Here is a 22185-nt window from a genome sequence, read left to right as displayed (position 1 = left end):
CGCCATGTGGCTGCCACTTCTTTTTGTAAGGCTAATAATGCTGAAGATATGCAATAAGAAATATTTACGCATATCACGTACGTATGGACAATATGCGAAATTCATTGTGTAGACTCTTCACATGGTTCGAATGGTTATATATAAAATGTTTATGCGAAATGTGGGATGCGCGGAAGGATGCATTTGCAGGCGCTTCAACTAGATGGCGCCACCATACTTTATAGGCCTCAGGATCGCGTTGATTGGCCGTCTCTGCTAAATCATCTGAATAGCACCTCCTCGTCTGTGACCGCGCGCCTGCACAGAGTAGTTACGAGGCAGGGCCATTGGGGTTACAAATTTCGATGTACGCGCCTAATGGGGTGCTTTTCCTCTACAAGTGGTTACATTGGTTTTTTTTTTTTTTTTTTTTTTGCGTCGTAAGCAAACGGATTTTGGTACTGAAAGGCATCTATACGGGCGCAAAGCGCGACTGCTGCCTTGCGTTCTTCTGTAGCGCTCTGGGGTTCTTTCGTATTTTGCGTTCTTTTGCAAGCCCGGTGGTTTCCGTTGGCTAAGATTGCGCACGCATAATTTAGTACTCTTTATTGACTTTATGCTTGCGGTTACAGTTTTCAAAGTATGGGTGATATGGAGGCTTGGCCTGTAGAGTTAGATTAGGTAAGGTTAGGTTAAGTTAGGTTAGGCTTTTCAGTGTTCCAGGCCACGGGCCCGCAGAGTACGCGGGCACGAAAACGCGAAATCCCACTTTTCGGATAGATAGTCAATATAAGATTGAATCAATATAACTCTTTGATGGGACGCCGCAACCGGAGGCGTTGGACTGGAGGGATCATGGGGTCAGGACGGGCTTTGCCGACCTCTTGAGTTTACGGAGGTGTCCCACTCCGATGGTGCGCCGCGAATTTTTTTCTTTTCTCTGAGCGCCTGTGTAAAATAACAAAACGTGTTATGTTGATCGGGATTTCATTTTGCTCTCCTTGTGAAATGAACCATCGCGAATGTTGAAGGAACGGGAATCCTTTTGTGTGTGTGTTTGAGCTAAATGTGCAGGAGTCAGAAGCAGTGAATTTACAAGACTGACGACGACTGTGCGTCGCTCGAATGAAGCCTCGTTCTTCCAGTAGCCCGGAATTTTCTTGCGGTAACATTACGTGCGAGTGCTTTTGTGTGGTTTACAATGCAGTTGGTGAAGCAGACAAAGCGAAGTGGTGCGCAAACCGGGACATGTAACTGCGCACTTTGTACCAGGGTATCGGTGTATGGCTTCGCTGCCGTGAAGCAAGTTTACTCCAAGATGCTATCGCACAGTTCTTGCCATCGATCTCTACCCCCGTTAGAAACGCTTTTTAAAGCAGCAATCGCCTTTTTATTAGAGTAGGCGGCGAATGTACGCTACAATTACATATTACTCTTCAGAGTGAATCAGTAATATTGATGAGTAGGCAGTGGAATAAGTCGTATGAAGTATATGTATGCCAGCATGAAGAATTGAAGCATCTCTTGCATTGCAGGTTCGACTCACTGCTTCCACTGGCGGCTATGTTCGGGTCGCTGTGGGGTTGCTGCCTGGCGTTCTGGCTGGGCCGTCGGTGGGGGATGGCGATCGGTTCCCTGGGCTCACTGTGTGCATGGCTAGCCCTCGGTTGGGCCTCCAGCGACTCTTGGAGCCTCTACACGGCAAGGTTCCTGGAGGGTGCCGCCACCGGGGTCGTCTCGATCATCGCGCCTGCGTACGTCGCCGAAATCGCGACAGTCAAGGACAGGGGCAAGCAGGTTTGTTTATTGCCTATTAGGGAATACAGCGCGCCACGAAAACAATAAAAAAATTGGCAAGCGAAGGGGCCTGTCAGAAAGAAGGAAGCAAATGAGTTGTAAGAAGCCGAATGAAAACGGCGAGTGCACTACAGTAGAATGCAAACGAAAATATTTTTAATTAATGTAATGGCAAGCTGGCCTGTATCTTTAAGAGACGTAGTAAGGGTTAGGGTGCACGGGACGAACGGTGTGAAGGCGGACGTTTGACAATTCTTGGTGGACTGCGGCCTGGATCAAGGAGATCATCACCGGAGGAGGAGGTGGCCGCTGGCTGTGGGGCCTCGACCTCACGACGAATGGTTCGGGTTGAGTTGTACACTTAACTCGCATCATCTATACCACCATCACTTACATATCTTGTTCATGGTTTTCTAAAGTTTGCCATGCGTACTGACAAACAAAGGTTTCAAAACCAGTTTACGGAACATATTCTTTTTAGAACATCAGTCTACTTGGACATGAATTGTCTCGTTTCTCAGTGGTTCGTGCCAGCGCTCTGCTTGTGCAGTTCAATGCTCCACTTGTGTTCTGGGCTCTGCCAAAGAGCCAATTCACCTATCATTAGCCACATGAAGCTACTGTAATTTTGTTCTTCTCTGATGCGTGGCAGACGCTCAAGCAAAAGCGCACGCATACAGTGCCACTTTACAATAGCCAGCCATCGTGACATGTGATTACAAACTGTGGTGTCTGGCGCTAGTTATCCGTGTGGTTTATTTATTTATTTAGTTTTTATTCATTCATTCATTTCTTTTGCATACTCACTCTCAAGGAGAGTGAGTGTGCAATATTTTTGTGACAGACCCGATGTGGCGATAGATAGATTTTCGAAAAGGTCTATAGGCTCCGGTGTGGTGGCTACATTTAGGTAAACGTGAACGCTCCCACATTAAGAGGTGTTCAGTTTAAGGCCGCGAGCTTAGCTAAATGTCTGTGAAAAATAGTTATGGCTCAAGAAACTGTGTTGAAGAGCGAAGAGCTATTTTCTGTACTGATGGCAGACATACCGCTTCTTTTGGTGCACCTGTACAAGGTAAATGCCGTGACTTCCTTCGAAAGATGCACATTTTCACAATCGTAGTAAACCGCTGCTCTTTTCAAGCTGTTGCAATTCAGTCATCGAGGCCCTAGAAGGGTGACCGATTGAGCTGGCTAGTGTTCAATTTTCTAGCAAGACTCTATGGCGCGAAATAGTAACAAGACGACAAATTGTTATGAGCGCTATCCCTGTTTGTTCTCGCCCTGTGGTTCTTTCCTCGGGTTGTGAAACTACGGATGCTGAAAAAGCGAGTTTTTAACGGAATGCCGATATTCGAAAAAAACGACTTCCATATCTTGAATCGAACACCGAATATGTGAAATTCGTACAAAATTAAAACACAAGCGGGTACGTGGGATCCTGTGGCACGAAACGCTGTATTGATTATTTTACAACCGGTGTCGTCAGCAACTGTATTTAAGGCAAACTTGAAATTTGTAAATGCGAAAAACATAAGAAGTAATCGCATCTGATGCAACAGGCCAATGACACCTTTGAAAAGAAAAAAAAATAACAGGGTGACAGCAAATGCGCGTAGTTGGAAAGAGCCTTAGTTGAATACCTAAGTGCAATACCAGAGTGCAACACTCCTTTTCAGGGGAGCCCAAGCATGACCAGTTTCGCCAAGTAATTTTCCTTGGCCGATTGGCCTTGCTAAGATCGAGACAGCCGATTCGCGGGCTACAAATTATGAAACTTGCTCATTCACCGACTGGAATCTGTTGTGTAGTAAACACCGTGCATTCACTCGAAAACTTGTCCATCTGCGCAACAGCTGTGATTCTTTTGCAGCTTAATTATTCGGAAGAAGGTCCACTTGCATCATTATTTCGCCCTGAAGACTGCAACACATGTTTTCTGTTAATGTATCACAAAAATACGAGGCAGCATAGGTATCAAAGGAACTGGGGTGCGTGAGATGCAGCTCAGATGGGAAGGAGGAGAGTGGTTGTAGAGCGGGCTGGAGGTGAGAGCCGCGCGAGTGATCGGGTCGCATTGGTCACGAGTTTATCATTAAATCAATTGCATCGTCGGCATCGTTAGGAGCAGTGCTTACTGCGTGCGGGCTTCAACAATACGATGATGTATTGCGCATCTTGCCAACGAATCCACGTCAATTTTACCGCTGGTTCCGTTTCCCTTCAAGACGATCCTTTTCCCAAAAAGGATCGTCTGAAGAGGATGCTGTCGTTACTGCATCCGATACTGATAAAACGCCTCGCATGACCAAGACGTCCAAACATACTGTTACTTTGGAAGCGATAAGGGTGCCGTACAGCCATGGTATGGAGAAAGCGAATGTGAAGAGTGGCTCGCTTTATTGTACCGATGCGAAGCTTGAGCTGCAGCTTTTCCAGCAAGAGACTGGAGAAACACTGGTCTAGGATGCCTGTTAGGCCTCGAGAGAGCCATTTCAGAACAGTAGCTGCAACTCCGGTCACTTTGAGACCGCGACTAACAGGATCAAATTTTTTTAATCTGTAGCTAGTCAGTCGAGTGTTGCAAAGCGAACAAAAATAACACGCAGGTTCACCTAGATTCGGCTATAATAGGCGGCTAAAGAACATCGGAAATTGGCATGGGCAGTGGCTGTTGGCCATCGACAAAATGCGACTGCACATATCTGCTCAGGTTTAACATGAGCACTCCGTAAATTATTTTCACTCAAGGTAACAGCGGGCATTGCTTGCATGGTTCAGTTAAATTTAATTAGGCTAGTTTTTCGCGTGAAATAGAGGCTTGAAAATGGAGTATAATGCAGGTTTTAGTAGCTGGTACTTCACAGAGACCATAAACTTCACAGATTGTAGGGGCATCAAATCGATGCCCCTACAACATTTGTGAAGTGTATGGCCTGGAGCAAGAACTGCCTTAGCTACGTTTTAGACGGAAAACGTCGACAGGTGGAAGTAGAAGGCAGTCGCAGTCGTCTACAAATTACCTTCCCATATTTAACGCAGATCGTTGTTTTGGGCAGAAAGCAGATATCGACGGCCCATGATGGCGGGCCGTCGATGTTTCAGCAGTCGTATTGGTTTCAAGATAGAGCGTCATTTGAAGTAGGCTCCTGGAACGTAAGAGTGGAATGTTTGGAAAGAAAAACATAACTGAAGATGCAGGTCATGACGGCACTACTTCATCACAGCAAATAGAAGAAGAGCGAGCAGCAAGACAAATCCCCACGTGGATCACTTATGCGGAAACGTTAAAAGATGTCATCATCGCGGAATTCTTCGCTGCGACTATCTAAGCGTGCAATTTCATTTTAGGTGCTGTGTACGCCACCAGTTAACTCTGAAAGCTCTTTGGTGGTCGTCATGTGTACTACATCTCTATATGTGCCCTGTTCGCACCCTTCTTTAAATCGCGTACCAGCTGGTCCACTCTTCCTCATGCGGCCTAAAGTAGACCAACGCTACATCTCTCAACTAAGAGATCGCGTTTAGGAGCATCATGATGACGTCCCAGTAATATTGAATTGATCTGCTTCAACATTTAGGGTCGTTCCTCGATTTTAGCACCAATTTTAGCACCAGAGCCGCACAACGTACCAAGATAGGGAACTTTCTCAATTTCCCCAATTTGTCATCGTAAAGCAGTGATGCGACGAGCATTACTGTGTACCTACGCAGGTCACTGCTTGTAAGCATTCGCCTATAGCGACCGCATGGTTTGATTTTGCTGGTAGGCAACGCCAGCCACGCTATACTAGTATCAGATTTATTTTCCCACTTCTCTCTTCTGGTTGAGATGGCCTGTAAGAAAATGCTTGACTGCAACACAGGTCTCTCAGTCATGGCTTCTTCTCACCTCTGCCCGTCAGATTTTCCTCTGCGTGTGATAGTTATAGCACCATAGGAGGAGATACTCCGGGAGTTTCATTCTATCCCCGCTGTATCTAATTTGGTCTAAGCCTGTGAAGCATTCCGTCGTCAATCGTATTGTCACCAACGGTCAGCCGACCCATGCCACGTCATGCCATCTCGCTCTTGAAAAGTACCGGATTACACGGCAGGAGTTCGAGCAAATGGTTGAGATTAGCTTGCTCACCTGTCACCAGTCAGCTGATCGACGCGCCTGCACATGTTTGCGAGATAAAAGTGGGGCTGGCAACCCTACGGGGCTCCTATTCTGTCAACTGCTCTGGACCGCAATGGCCTAGGCGACATACCAAAATGCATGATGGGCTGGCGTGAATGCACAATATTCTCTAAGCTCAACCTCAAAAAGGCATACCACCAAATTCCTATTCCTTCGGTGAAAGTTTCTAAGGCCACTATTGTCACCCCATGTGGGCTGTTCGAATTCGCCCGCAGTTTTCAGCGCTTCACTGATGTCAACCTTTGATGTTTTTCTTTCGTGTTCGCTTATGTGAACGCTATCCTGGTCGCCAATGCCTCGACTTCGGAACCACTCCGGCACCTGCACCGCCTCTTCGGCCATTGTATCGAGCACGGCCTGATCATAATCGTGACAAAGTGTGGATGCCGTGTTCTATACTTTGAGTTGTTCGGTCACTTGGTTGAGGCCAGCGGCATCCATCGCCTTCCTTCCAGAGCCAAAGCCATCACTGAATTGCCACGCCCAAAATCGCTGCGACAACTACGCTGCTTTATGGGACTCATGAATTATTACAGGCACTTTGCACCTCGATGTGCCGTCATCATCCAAGCCACCAAGAGCCTACTTCAGAGAACAAAGTCAACTTCACCCATCCTTGCTTGGTCTGCTGCCGCGAATGTTGCCTTCATTGCTATCGAAGAGGCCCTGTCGATTGCTTGTCTTCTGGTGCACACTGAGCACGAGGCCCCCAAGAGTGTCACGGTAGATGCCTCGGGATACGTTATCGGTGGTGTTCTTCAGCAGTACTTCAGCAGTTCCTCAGCAGCCACTGGAGACTACTCGTTTCTTTTCCTTCAGAAGACTAACAACCACTGAGCAATGATATAGTACACTCGGACGCGAACTCATTTTCACCCACCTGAGAGTGAAGCACAAGCCTCAAACTACAGCCTTCGCATGCGCCCGCACTGCTTACAGCCCACATGAAATTCGTCGTCTGTCATTCTTGTATGAATTCGCAACCAACATTCAGCAAGTAAAATGCGCAGATAGCGTTCCTGCGGATACCTTCAGCTGACTTGCACGCTCAGTGGCTCTAATTTCCCGCTCCAACCGCTTGCAGATTTACAAGAGCGAGACGAAGACCTAGACGTCCTCCGGTTGTCGAATTCCTCCTCTCTATTAAAAAAAATGTACTTTCCAGACACCGACATACACATTGTCTGCAGCGTTATTCCGGTTCCGGGCTTCAACGTCCTTACGTGCCTCCATCATTACGCCGACTCGTTTTCTGCCAGTTTCACTCGCTTGCACATTCTCGCGTTCGTGCGTCTTAACGTCATGGTACGGACCATTTCGTTTGGCCTGGAATGAACAGTGACATTCGCGATTGGACGCACTCCTGTCTGGCTTGCGAAAAGTGCAAAGTATTACGGTGCGAAGTATCGCGGCACATTTCCATCCTGTTAAGCAAGTTCACTGTTTCCGATGCGTGTTTTGCTTTCATCTCTGCGTATATAGTAGAACCCATGCCGCTATCCAAAGAGTTCCGCTATGTTCTGACCATAGTCGTAAATTTACCCGGAAGCCTAAAGCGACGCCGTTACAGTGCATCAGTTCCTTCGACCCTTGTTTCTATATACATGGTTAGCCGGTTTTGTCCTTCCTATCGAAATAATAACTGACAGGGATTGTCATTATGAGGCCGAACTCTTCGCCAGCTCACGAGCCATGCAGGAAGGCTGGTGTGTACCACGCATTTCATGCACGTGGACGGCGGTAAAAATTATACTGGGGACCTCCGCTACGGCGTGCAGTATAATAAGATGGTGATCTATGTGAATATTTCATGTCCAAGACCACGCTTTCCATCCGCAAAGTAATGGGTTGATAGAGCTGTTTCACCACCCAGTGAAGGCTGTCCGCAGGGCTCAAGGCGTACAAGATCAATTGGCCCCTATGACGTAGTACGCTAAACAGGAGCTCCATCTCGCCTGGTAAGGTGTTCCAACTTGTGTCTCGGCATCCAGCTGCTTTGTGATGCAAAACATAGGATGCGTCCAAAATTTTACTTGTACCAAGAGCTGCGTCTCCTGGAGTGGGTCTAAACCAGGCGTGGCATGTAGACAGGCAGAGTGTGCTTTATGTTTGTTGCCAAATTCGTTTTTTTGCAAAGAGTTGCGCGCACTTCCTCTGTCACCAGCGTGGTCCGGCATGCGTGTGCGCGCGTTGTCGAGTACCGCTCATCTCCTGTCGAAGTTCTAGATTACTACGTTAAATTTAACTGCATCAAAATTGACTAGCGGCTTCGGATTGTTTAATAATCGCATTTTTTTACATTGACATACTTAAGTGGCAGTTAATAATTGCAAACAAATGGAAAGCCGTAAACTTGTTCACGTCTCGGTGCATTCAATACATCACTGAGAGAAACTCTGATGTATAATTTTGATAAATTTGCCGCCTTTTCTGATTTTATCTGCGATCATGTATTCATTAGTTCGGCGTGTTTTGGACCAGTTTCGTGTCATGCTTCAAGCGGCATGTTCTACATGAGCTACGCATATGCTGTGCATCGTATGAGTACTGCGAACAGGCTTACATTCCCAGCTACAATCAAAGCGTTCAGGCGTGTTTAACATACCCTACACCCTTTAATTCGGCGACTGGTAGCAGCTGTGCCCTTAAATTAGGAAAGTCATAGCGCAGGTCCTCAGGTACCTGAGGACACTTTTGTTTTATGTTGAAACTATGCATAAATCCCTGCAGTTTTATTCAAGGGACGGTCGTGAATGCAGTTGTAGCTTGGCACATATGGAGGGCATAAAGTATTTCATAGTGTTTGCAACCTAAATTAGTTTACTGCCCGCAAGCGCCATCCCGAGCCAACGGTGGCACAGTCAGAAGTTCATTTAGGGAGGGGGGGTTTTTCGCCGACAACTACCACTCCTCACGCTCCTTCACCTCTCTCTCTCTCACTCAATATATATATATATATATATATATATATGGAGGTTGTGCACCATGCATAGACAAACTCCGACACGTGAAAAAATTTTTTCATTACAACGGCATGTAGCCACATCGCATAAAAGTATGATATCAACTTACGCTATGTTTAAAATTGATTATATTAAAGAAACTAAAATTTTGTTTATAAATATGAATGATTAGGTCAAGCGGGCTAGGTGGCTATGTGTCGCCGCATAATTTTGAAAATATTTCCAATAAATCACCATCATCATCAGCCATAAGAAGCAAGCCATCGTCGGTGCAGCAATATTTTAGCGTACACTGGTTACTCGAAGAAAAAATGCTAATTTCTGATGGCCAATGCAGGAGTGGGGAAGGGGAGAGGATTATTCGCATGTGACCATTATGCCAGTAAATGCGGTAACTTTTACTTTATTTCTTGATTTCTACATTCATTCATGCATTCGAATCATTCATTCATTCATTCATGCATGCATTCACAGTGTGGGACGGTACAGACTGCCATAGCCGCGGGTGTGCTCTACACGCACGTGGTGGGACGGTTCACGGACTGGTCGCAGCTGGCCCTATGGTGCGCGGTGCCATCTGCCTTGTCTGCGCTACTCGCCGTGCGGGCAATTGAGTCGCCACGCTGGCTTATGGAACAAGGCAAGCAGGACGCGTCCCAGGCATCGCTGAGGCGTCTACGCTTCATTACCTCGCAGGCGGATGGTGAGGTGGAGGTAAGTTATGTTGACATTGAGTGTCAATCTAAAAAAGCTTATTGAAAAAGGTTGCGCGGTACATTTGCTGTTAGTACCGTAGAAACAGTGAAGTGAATGCGTTAGAAAAAGGTGGCAACATTTGATCGGTTGGCCGGCGTCAGGCAGCATTGGTAATAGAGATATATCTTTATTTTGTTTCAATCTAAGTTGTTCTTGCTACGTATATCAATTAAAACATTTATGACGTAGACGTGTCACTACATTTCCTTCACAGTAGAAATCGCGTGCCTTAAAGGACCCTGAAAGACCCGTCGGGTCTAGGGAAATAAACTGGCAGTTTCGCCTGAACGGCAAAGCACTGACAGCGATAGCAAGTTTTAGCGTTGCGCTTGGATTTCTTGGACGGTGTCCAACCTATAGACAGGTCCGACATACGCACGTGCGCCAAAACTTGTGGCACCCGTAAAAGCTTCGACACACTCTGTAGCTCCTGTAACGGCATCGTACAAACGTCACTACGTTGCCCGTATAGAGTCACGCCAGTAAAGTTACATCACTTTCAGGTTTGAGGGCTGTTATTAGTTTGCCCTTTTATTAATTACTCCTCTAAGAAGATTGAAGATAAAAGGCATGGGCTGGGATTGTTATATTTCAAGAGACGTGCCTGTGGGCGGCATACTCAAAATTCTCAAGATTAGCTCAGTCAAGAACGTAAGACCTGGTATAAAAAAAACTTCAGTTATAGAATTGTGTTGCAATATAACCAGCACATGCGGCATGCATAATCCCATAACATACACATACATAAATATATACGGGCCTCATGGCAACGCTAACGGCAACGGTGACAACGACGGCGGAAATTTGCTTGGACTGCTCATATAATTGATATTGACATAAAAACACAGTCCGTGGATTGCATACGCTGCTGTGATACCTCAGCCGAATTGCGCACTCGTGCTCGCCGCATGGCGCTTACAAGGGAACGGCTAGTTCACTTATTTGTCAAACACTCGCTTTGAACATAGGCCTGGCCCGCAGACGTTCAGGAACTGCCTGCAGCTGCCCCTAGATGTTAGCGGGCAGGTCCGTATAGAGCGCTCCCATTGGCCGATAGTTGACATCAGTGAAGAAGGGTGGTTGGATGAGTTTATATCAGTGGGCGTCCTCCAAGTGTTAGTGTGTATTTTTACTGACACAGCTTACTTTGCAGTAAAAGTAGTATTTCCCATTTCGATAAGAATTACGCGCTCCCGGATATAGCCCAATACCCTCTGCTCACGCTCGGCCGCACCCGCCCACATCGGAACGAAACTTTAGCCAGACTATTTATCGGTGTAGTAGCCGTCGGGTCTCACGAATTTCGATTAGTTTTGAACAGTCAATTAGCCTCAAAGCACGTGAAACTTAAGTCAGACCACGCGTACGTTTGACAGCACGCGCTCACGCCTCGCCGCTGCTGTATAGCCACAACGGCATACCTCCGGTGGTGTGGCCAGAAAGTGACCCACCAAGTACCTGCCCTGCTCAATACGTGCACCCCCCCCCCCCGCCCCCCCGCTTCAGAGATTCCTGCCTTGTGGCAGTATGAAAGCTAGCCAGCCCCCTAGCCCCCTTTCTGCCCACTCAACCTCCCAGTCCTCGGACGACCACGTGCTCTGATTGGTCTCTGTGGGTGACGTGGCTCCTGGCACGTGGCGACCCGGCCCGAGAGCCAGCGTCTGACTCGAACAGATCGTCTGCTTCGCGGATGGCACATCTTCGAAGTTTGTCCACCTCGAAACTCGTAATGTTAGGAATCCTTTCAACGCTAGTCTAGAGTGCGGCATCGTTCGCTTGTTGTTCGCTTTGCCTACATACTCACACGAGCGAACATAAAGACAGCGTTTCCTTCGACCCTATGAAATTGTGTGATTGCCGTGTATGTAAGTACGAGAGGGAAACTGATACTCATGCAAGCCGATGTGAGAAAAGAAAGTTGCTGTTTCGCCCGAAAGGCGAAGCATCGATTGCGACCGCAATTCAATTCTTTTACAGAGTTAGCTATAAAAAGCAAAGATAGTAGTTTTATGAGCCGTATAAACGTGTGAACATTCGTCTATTAACTAAATTGACAAGCATGGTTTCACAGGCGCACGAACAAACGTGAACACATCTCACTCGATGACCGCGCGCTCTCAATGTCAAAACACTGGAGTGAGAAAGTGCGGCAGAAACAGCGAGCGAAAGGACCTTCGTGCGGCGGCTGTCTTCAACGCGAACTAAGCGGCGAGAACACAACGCCTATGATTAAGCTATCAGCACTCTGCGTACTGTCTCCATCGCAAATCGCTTTCAAGATAAGGCCCGTGCGGCTGCGCCATATGCAGCTGCCGCTGGAGCAGTACACCCCATACCTCCCCTCCCCACGGTGCCTTGAGCGCGACGGAAGACGGTGCGACTCCTCCCCACTTTCCTCCCTTGAGCGCACGAGATACAGATATCGTCTTCGGCTCACCCTCGCACGCTCTCACTCGCGCATAAAGTACACGGCGTTTGGTGGCGATGTTATCGCCCTCGGACATTACATGGAACATCACGGCGATGCCGACAGCGACGACGACGGCAGATATGAGCCAGGAGTGTCTATATAACTGTTATCCCAATAAAACACAACCACGCGTAGCTATCTAGTACGCTGTAGCACCGAGGAAAGATGAAGCGCGGTGAACTCGCGTGGAATTTCAGGGATTTCTTTCGACTTGGCGCGTCGTACGCTTTAAAATGCTAAGCAGTGGCGTCTACATGAACATCCAAAATGAAAATAGAACTGCGCGCCACGCTCCACCTACATAACTTTAGAGTGCCACTCTAAAGCTCTGTAGGTGGAGCGTGGCGGGCACCGCTTGGCTGTGCCATAGCCATCGCATTGCAAGGCGTTGAAGAAGGACCGGGAGCACAGCGAAAGGGATCGAATGCGATCTTTGAATGTCAATGACTCCCCTTCTACTGACCACATTGGTGGGCTCTTTTGTATCTGAAATGTGTTTCTCAACTTCTATAAAAAGCGTTGCATTTAATCTTTATGGGCGCTATAGACCAGTTGCAATAGGCAGCGAAACTGCTCGCACGTTTGCCCTCCCTTCAACACCCACATAGTTTTTAACACTGTGAGGGGTTGAGCATGAGAGGGGGTTGAGTGACCAAACATTTAGGCATACAGAAACGACAGAAACAAAGCGGATGAAACAAGTGCGGGCTCTAGCTTTCAAATAAAGTTTTATAAGTGAGGACATATCAGAGTACTAGAATACCGACCAGGTGTAGAAATGGCTGTAGGTTACAGCTCATAGGATAGTGGGCCATCAGTTGCTTTTACAAGCAGCGAACAGCTCGGTATCTCGGTATTGGATGTACAAACGACGGTGGACGTGTATGTACCGGCGCGTTATCTCTTTCTCCCAATTTTGATGTGTGCCACTGTTACATTATTTCTGTTGAGTGATTTGCGCATTTGCGCATCACTCAGCTATACACATATACGAAGGCGAATCAGAAAGCCTCCCCCTCCCCCTTTTTTTTTGCCAAATTGCGGCTGTAAATGCGAAGTCAACGTATCCATTGCCAGCGGTGGACGTTTGTTGGATCTGCCTGTCATCTGCGGGTAGCACCGCGGCACGGCGTTGGCGTCGGTTGTTGAAGATGGTGGTTGTGCTTCACACGTCCACGGTGTACGAGCAACGTGATTCGTTTTCTATGGAGCAAAAGGGGAAAGCCCATTGAAATTCAAATGGAAATGCAACCCATGTATTGGGAAAGCTCTTTCGCTTGGAGAAGTGTGAGGTGGTAGTGCTGTGAGTTCGCGAAAGGCCGTGTAGACTTGCATGACAATGAATGTTTGAAGAGGCCGCGTGCGTCGGTGACCGACGACAACATAGCACAGGGGCATCTCAAATTTACTGCTGCGATAAGAGAACAGGCTGAACCGGTATGGATATTATGGGAAACAACAGGGTAAAGTACGTAGAATAGTACCTATTATTGTAATTACCTGTATGTACCCCATTTTGGGTTATAAAAAATTGTGACAAACGCTTTCTGATTCGCCCACGTAAAATGAATATTTCCAATAAAGAAATTCGAGTTGACAATAAACGTTTGTGCCTTGCGCCTGTCTTATTGATTTGATGTCCGTCGTTCCTATATGACCTCAAACGGGTGGTTCAAAGAAATATAGCGCAACTTTTTAAACGAGGACAAGACCGGAGAACCGATAAAGACAAGCGCTGTGTTCGATCTAGGAGTCGGCATGTATTCATGCCGCGGAATGTAAAATGAAAGAATAAAATTCACCAACCATTACGATACTGCATGATGCGAAATTTGGGCGCACTTCAATACGTGTTTTCATTTCGCGATATATTGGCTGGCGCGGACAATGTCTCGTATGGCAGCTTCCAAACGGAGCGAAGTGTGGCGCGTCTGCGTCGGTATTCGGGGGATCGCAAGAGGCAGCGCGTGGCTCACGTGTGGTTGCGCTTCACAGCAGTCGCCGCAGACAGACCTCCGCTCATGTAGCGCTTTGTTTTCATAGAGAAAACAAAGCGCCATATCGTAGTCATCGTCGCCGCACAGCCCGTCTTGCATGGCACTGTGCCTTTATTCTCACCATTTCGTTCCACCAACGATGAGATCAGTCTTTCGTCGCGACGAAGTCGTGCCACTCGTATCAGAGGCAACAACACCCTAGATAGCGTCAAATCGAGCCTTACTTGTAGCCACTCGTCATCGCCCGTTGCAGGAACAGTGATCCCCGTTACACACACTGGTACCGGGGACGCCAGTTCACGCCACAAATTTTTCCGTGGCGTCAACTGCGCACCTCAGCAGTTGACGCCACGGACAAGTGCAGCCTTCCCCACCTCACGACGCCCTCCCCTGCCCACCCCCCCTCGAAAGCGCAGATGAAACTCTGCGCATGCGCAGAATGTCTCACCTCCACTCCTCCTCCGCTTTGCGCCTCATGGTTCCGCTGCACCCTCCCCGTGCTCTACCGACTTTTTTTCATCGCCCGCTGCGTTCCGCGTTCGCTTTCATTCTTAGCGGCGCTCGTTCGCTCGGCTACGCTGAAGCCGTCAGACAACGCCAACGCTCGCCGCCGTACCGGGCGCCTAATAGCTGCACCCTAAAACAGCGAGGGCATAAGCAAGAAGAGCAGCACATGCTAAAGCAGCAGCAGCGCCGGAACAAATCAATGACATCGGCGAACAACATGATCAGTGAGCACGCGTAATCATCGAAGCTAACCAAACGGTACATGAAGGCACAAGATGTGTTAGCGAGCCATCCGCAAGTTTATCGCAGGAACAAATGTCGTTTAGGGGGCAGCTTGCGCACCTGGTATAGGCGATGACAAATCATGCTTTCATCGTTATTTTAACCGGTGATACTCTTCTTTTATTCCTCCGTTGTTCATTTGCATTCCGCAACGTGATATGTTTTTCGATTGCAATTGAGACTCCCCGTTCAATGCCAGCGCTTGTCCCTGTCTGTTATTCGATTCAGTTTTTGTTCATGACGTCCCGTTGTTACACTTGGAATCGAGAAAGACCAGCTAGCCCATTATGTGACGCTAAAAAGTTGACTGAATGAATTCTGGTGTTTTACGGGCCAAAGCAATGATTTGATTATGAGGCACACCGTAGTGAGAGACGCAGGATTAACTTTGATAATTAGGGGATCTTTAACGTGCCACCAATGCACGGGACAAGGCTGTTTGCTGCATTTCTTATCCCTCCAAAAAGAAATTATATATTGAAATAAATAAATAAATAAATAAATAAATAATCAATAAATAATTTATTAGTTAATTAATTTAACCAGACTGCTGCCCAACATTTGGTCCGAGCAGGACCAAAAGTCTCGAAAAGTGCGCGTTATCACTTGAGAAAAGTGCGCATCAGTTTATACACGGTCACTGTTTTTTTCTTATCTACTTTGGTCTATTTCATCGCTGCTAAAGGTGCTTTCGTTAACCCGAGGAATTGTGCTGCAGGCCATCGAAGTCATCTATGTCAAGTCACCGACGCCCGTCCGCCACTACATGCTCGCCGTGATGATGATAGTGCTGCAGCAGTTCTCTGGCGTCAACATGGTCATGCACTATGCCTCCGGGCCCCTGCGCACCACCTCCATATCGTCTTCCCCCGACTTGTACATCATACTCGCCAGTGTGCAGGTACGGAATTAACACTGCAAACGTGCTCTCCTGTTCAACTCTGATTACAATGCCCGGCTTTCACGCGCTATTCGGAGTAGGGAGTTAGCCGTTGGGAGGTCGCATACCGCGCCACTCGCAGTTCATTTGCACATATGTCGGTTCCAGTGTTATAGCGGACATAGCCTCAGTTTCCGACATTAGAGCATTACAAATTGATCGTCCCTAACTAAGTATTGCGTTACTGATATAATATTTTGCAACCATTGCACATGTGCGCAGACTCTTATGGCCTTGTGCATCTAGTAAATACAGATTTGTTCAAAAGTTGGACAGTAACTGCACGTCGAAGCTAGTAAATAACACCACAAGAGCGTCAGAACCTATAAGCGCAAAGACGGACTTGCTCATTTGAACTATGCCCTACGATGACCTATGGTGCAGAGGCTACATTAAATGAAACAAAAAAATATTGCAGGTGGCGACTACGGCATTGGCATGTCGGCTACTGGACATGGTCGGCCGCATAAAGCCGTTGGCCGTTTCCGTGACTGTCTGTTCATGCAGTATGATGGCACTGGGAAGCATCTTCTTCGCCTTCTCAAACGCGGACGGGAACGTGGACAGTGGTCCAGGATTTTACCTCACCGATGCATGCAAAGTACGCTTGTCTTAAAATTCTGTACTTTCAGATTATGATTAGCCCGCTGCCACCTTCAGGTTGCGCACAGTGGCTTTCACTAATAGCCTTCACTATAACATTGTAAGCATCGCAATTAAGTGCGGAAAGCAGCGACCGATATCAATGTTCTACGAATGATTGAACATATGCTTCCCTTCGATGATGATAGATAGACATTTACTTTGTGCACATGCAAATTTCATTGGTGTGCCAACGAGAAAAAAGTACGCTTGCTGGAATTGCAACGTTTAAACTCGTTTCTTTCTTTCTTCTGCTAAAGTTCGTGAGGTTCCTGCCGAACTCAAAGATAAAACCAAAAGAAAAATATGCAGTGAGTCTGTAGAGATCCTCCGTCTCAACAAAATGAACTCTCAGCCCCTAAACAACTTACAGCCACGTACAAATTCCACTTTCGGTTGTATCTTATTGCAAAAGGTCAGTTTCTCCCGAAGGCGTAGCGGGGCATTCAAAGTGATAGCACGGTGTAGCTTTCAGCTCAAGACATATCGGAAAGCTGGCGCGATGAGAAGCACTAGCAGCGGCTTTGTAGACGTCGCATCTCGATCGTACGTAAAGAAGACGTTTTCTTATTATTTTTTTAATGCCAAGCTCTATATGCCTCTGCCCCTTCCTTGTGGGTGCTGGCCACAAGGATTGCCAATTACGAAACAACTTGGGTCGCTGGGTATTGGCCCCGACGTATGTGCCTGCGTGGAGAACAGGATAAATATGCACACTGGCTTCTACGAAATTAGGAAGCTTATCAAATTAGACTGCACCATATAGTTGGAAGTAGCGCCCTGCATTGTTTCCATCTGCGTGTCCTAGTGCTTGCGCTCCGCAAGAGGAGTATAACCACGGGCTGTGCTCGCAGGTCGTCTTCTGCATCGGCTACTCGATAGGCCTCGGTCCCGCCGCCTGGGTGCTGGCCATCGAGCTGGCCCCGCTTCGAGGCTGCGGCAGCGACTTCGGCAGCGTCTGCGTCTTCCACTGGGCCTCGGCGCTCGCCGTCGTCAGCCTAGTCTCCACAGTCGGCCTCTCCGCCCCGTGGCTCGCGGTGCTCATGTGCTTGGCAGCTGTTTCCACGTTCGCCGGCGGCCTTGCCGCAGTCTTCCTACTTCCGGACACCAGCTGCGTGTCCCTCGAGACGATACTGCTCGAAGGCCACAAGGACAGACCCAAGAAACCCTTGGCACCCGTCGAGTTTACCGCTTCCTCGACGAAGCAGCTGCAAAAGGAAGAGCGGGGAAAGGAGCACGAGCTCCGCAAGGTGGCAGGTTTCGGTCATCAAAATGCCTTCGCTCCGACAGCGAAACGAACCCCGCGCTCGCCCTCGCACCGGGGGCGCGATCACCCCCGCGCCTACAAACCCAACACCGATGGCCACGCGAAACAAGATCCACACGAAGCCGCAATGTCCCCCCAAATCGAAGGCGGCGCAGCACGAAAGACCGATAAAGCGGCTGCCGCCACCGTCCCAAGCAAGCAATAGCCCCATCACAAGGCGAAACTTGAAAGGACAACCTTCTTTTGCTACAGCGCGGCAGTGTCCGCGTGCTTGGCTTCAAGCCGTGGGCCGACTTGTAGTTTCGCATTGTTTATAGATACACTGCATCCATCTATTATTACGCTCTTCCAGTATTTATTATTTTATCCTTGACCGTGGCTTTGGGTTTTGGTCATGGACTTCCCTCGTTCTTTCAATATATATATACACATAAGAACCAACTCTTTCTTTGTAATTTGCTTCGCTGTAAAAACAAACTCTGCTATACATTCTCAATGTGTGTTAACTTTGTCAAATAACGCGGTGCTCACTAACATATAGCAAGTGATTTTTCATCGAAGCACTTCTTTCCTAATTCGTACTTATCCTACTATTGTAGAAGGTGGCACCTAATGCTTACCTAATATATTCTTTTATGTGAGCAGCCTATTAAAATTTTTTCGAACTCCTGCCAACTTTCTATTTACCTTACTCAATGTCTAGTTACATTTACATACTAGTACCATTTGTTCATACACTCTCAAAATAATTCTTTCTGACTTTTGCATAAAGGATATTTCAAATACGCCGTAACAGACTTTCTTCTTACTTTTGTATAAAAAATGTTTTAAATGCACCATTATATACTTCCTTCTTACTTTTCCATAAATGATGTTCTAAAAACGTCGTTAAAAGGCTTCTTTCTTACTTTGTATAAACAATATTTCAAGTACGCTGTTAAAAGACTTCCTTCTTACTTTTGTATAAAGAACATTTGTTCATAAACCGTTACAAGGTCCCCTACTTACATTTGTATAAAGAATATTTTAAATACACCATTAACATACCTTCTAATTTTTGTCTAAGTAATAACTTTACTACTCCTTTAAAATCCATATGTTACTTTTGTGTATAGAATGTTTTATTATACATCAAAATATTTTTTTTTTCTGAAGGACATGTACCTTCAATACGTCAAGAACTCGTACTCGCTGCCTAAAATATTTAAAATGGGATGTAACTTGACAGTTTTTGATAAATTTTTGTAACGCACACTAATGTCGATATATGACGTACTCAGGATTCAAGATCTTTGTTATAAGTCACAGTTCCAATCCAAGTCGGTGGCAAATTGTTGACGAAATACGTAAAATACATAAAATGTTTAAAGAAATATGTCCGTAAACTGTTAGAACTGATCTTCTTAAAGGTTCTACGGAACTAAGCAAGCCTGCGGTGGCGTCAGCACACTTCGAGAAAATTAGCTTGCGCTACACCACTTGACCGGTGCGGTGATAGCGGAGTACTGTTCAGGCTGCGCACCAGTTACGCAGCAAAAATTCCCCACACCAAACAAGGTTCAGTAATTTCCCCGATACTCTTTAACATCGCAATGATTGGCCTAGGGCATAAACTAAGCAAAATCGAAGGCATACAGCACGCCATGTATGCAGATGACATCACCATCTGGGCCACTAAAGTCTCACTGTGCCAAAAAGAAAGCTATGTGCAAGAAGCAGCCACTTGCGTAGAAGAATACGTCGGGGAAAGAGGCCTTGAGTGCTCAACGGAGAAATCCGAGCTTCTGAGAATTACATGGGGAAGAAAAGCAAAGAAAGCCTTAAAGGGAAGCTGAAAGGTTTTCCAGAAAAAATGAGTGAAGAGCAGTACGCCATGGTTTTCAACCCTCTGAATTCGAATATCGCATCGAAATTGAGTGAAAGAAAGCGCAAACATATTTTATTTCGACGAAAATTGCAGCAGCAGACACGTCCAGCTTGCGCGCCTCGAGTCCGCCTGTGATTGGTCGGGCGCCTCGTGACGTCAACAATGGTGTTCGTCCGGACCGACTGCTGCCGCTACACACGAAGCACGGTGCAAAGTAGTTTGGTGGTGTTTTGCTGAGACGGTCATGGAAATTTTTGAGAGCTTGCGTTTCTCTGAGGAGTTCGGCGTTAAGTCCAAATTCTACGAGAGCGATTTTGCGCGCGACGGTGACGGGCGATGGCTTCGAGCGACAAAACGGGTCGTCGCTTGAACAAATCGCTCGGTGTTGTCGCTCGATCGCTCGTTTCTAGAAATCTAGAACTCGTCGCTCGTCGCCCGGAAATGCTATGAGCGACTAGCCAATTGTGCGAAGTCGAAACTGGATGTACATAACTCAAATACTGCTGTTTGTCGCACGGAACGAGCAAACTATAGAATTTTACACGTGCAAGAATAAGAACCAAGTGCAAGACCTTCAGAAATATTTTATGCTCCTTATTCAGTAAAATACATCAACTTAAATTGATAAAGCATGCGTCACGCTAGTTTCGGCGCGTATATTGGTGCCCTCATACCGGGAAGTCGTCGCTCAAAGCCGTCGCTCGCGTGGAGTTCGGCTTGCAGACGACGAGTGAACGCGACAGCCATCGCCTCGCTTGTAGCGCTGTCGCTTTCGCGTGCAAGATCACTTGTAAGGGGTTTATACTTGTACATACTACATGTACGAGCCGATTGCGAAGAGCCGGCCTCTGCAAGAAGAAAAAAATGCTGGTGCAAGCACTGCTTTCCACGCGAACGAAGGCGAAGTGTTAGCATCTCCTTGTGTTGGAAACGTTCCAGTGAGTACGTTTCCGGGCAAACAACTGTAGTGTTATGTTGCTGCATGCCTCCTCGTAGAACGTAAGCGGTGATGCGATGTTCAGCATTTGCGCGCTGCCCCAAAGCTGTCGGCAATCTACACAGACGGTTTAAACGCGGGAAAAGTTTACCGGCTGTTGTAGCACGTGTAGTATAGAACCTTCATCAGCGCGCCATCCGCACGCTACTCGTAACCGGCGAATTCCGTCGGCTAGGTGAGATGGTCGGTTTCTTATGTGTGCGAGAGAAGGGGGAGTGCAGCGTCTTGGTGTGGGCAGGCTTTCCAACACATGCAAACTTTACGCTTGCACTGCGTTATGGTAGCTGCATGCAGGCTGTTTCACAACACACGTGCGAATAGAAAATTCGCGGCGCTTGGCGATGAAACCTGCGTCAAGGGTGGGCGATAAACATGCACCTTCCGTTGAGCGTGCTAGCTATTCTTTAGGAGAACCCAAAGCACGCATTATTGATAAACTCCGGTAGTAATCGTCACGGAAGTGGTTAGAGCACAACACTTGTTCTTGAGCGCTTGAAGTTGTTTCGCGTCACAGCAGCCTCCCACTTAGCTGAAAGCTTCTTGTCTTGCAGGAACTAATGGAACATCGGAACATCGTCACAGCCGCTGGTGTTCGTGCAAGTGTAGGCTGCACAGAACGCCAGCATTATTGGCCTACAAGTTCAATTGATGCTGCGCACGTCAACTACCACTCCTATATACACACAAATAAATGAATGTAGGGTCGAGCGAAGCAGATTAGGACGGCACGCACGCAGAAATAAGACCGGTCAGGCACGGTCGCGGAGACTGCGAAGGAGCGGAACACCAGTGTTGACGTCACTACGCCGCCGTTTCCGGTCTCCGCTCGCATCGTCAGCGTCAGCAGCAGCGCTCGTCGGGGGGCGGAGCTACAGCGCAATTTTAACCGACGATTGCGTCGCTCCTAAGTGAAAAATCCCCCCCAAAATTTTACATTCATGGTTTATAAGGTTCCCGCACCCGTATAGGAGCGTCTTATTGAATTCGACAGACTCTTCAGCTTCCCTTTAACATACGGCTAAAGGGGCAGCCGATACCGGAAAGCCAACAAGTCAGGATCTTTGGAATGTAGGTGCAATCCAACCAGCGCTGCACCCACACGCTGAAAACACTCAAGCAGTCAACAACCCAAATAGCACGCATGATCACGCGGGTGTCACTAAAGAGATATGGGATGAAAGAAGGAGACACACTTAAGCTGGTTGGGAACCTGGTGGTCAGCAGGGTCGCATACTCACTCCCGTACTTCAACTGCACCAAACAGGAAATACAAGAAGCGGACACAATTTTACGCAAAGCGTACAAAACAGCACTTCACCTGCCGAACAATACATCGACAGAGAAACTAATGGCACTTGGTTTAAGCAACACCTTCGAAGAACTAAAAGAAGCCCAAAGTATCGCAAAGCTCATGAGACTCCAGCAGGCCAAAACGGGAAGGGAACTGCTAATAAGGCTAGGCTTCGCGGAATCAATCAAAGAAACCCAAAGAACGGAGGGGATTCCTGATGAATATCGGAAAACATACACTGTTAGCC

At 47.4% G+C, this 22185-nt stretch overlaps 1 protein-coding gene across 1 annotated transcript; it reads left to right on the top strand.

The window, feature by feature from the left end:
• Positions 1-1074: 1074 nt before the first annotated feature.
• On the top strand, positions 1075-18124 carry LOC126525227 (solute carrier family 2, facilitated glucose transporter member 8-like). Its single transcript, XM_050173259.3, has 5 exons — positions 1075-1776; positions 9397-9636; positions 15653-15835; positions 16293-16475; positions 17371-18124. The coding sequence occupies exons 1-5, from the start codon at positions 1438-1440 to the stop codon at positions 17986-17988; spliced, it is 1563 nt and encodes a 520-aa protein (XP_050029216.3). The 5' UTR covers positions 1075-1437; the 3' UTR covers positions 17989-18124.
• Positions 18125-22185: the final 4061 nt, after the last annotated feature.

Source organism: Dermacentor andersoni, chromosome 3 (genome assembly GCF_023375885.2).
Source record: "Dermacentor andersoni chromosome 3, qqDerAnde1_hic_scaffold, whole genome shotgun sequence".
Lineage (NCBI taxonomy): Eukaryota > Metazoa > Arthropoda > Arachnida > Ixodida > Ixodidae > Dermacentor > Dermacentor andersoni.
The sequence above is the reverse complement of the archived record's forward strand: the minus strand, read 5'-3'. Positions and strand labels throughout refer to the sequence as shown.

Excerpts from the sequence above, each read along its gene's own strand:
- LOC126525227 (XM_050173259.3), top strand. The coding sequence starts at position 1,438 with ATGAGTAGGCAGTGGAATAAGTCGTATGAAGTATATGTATGCCAGCAT. Across the intron at positions 1,777-9,396 it reads TCAAGGACAGGGGCAAGCAG|TGTGGGACGGTACAGACTGC; the intron begins GTTTGTTTATTG and ends ATGCATTCACAG. Across the intron at positions 16,476-17,370 it reads ACCTCACCGATGCATGCAAA|GTCGTCTTCTGCATCGGCTA; the intron begins GTACGCTTGTCT and ends CTGTGCTCGCAG.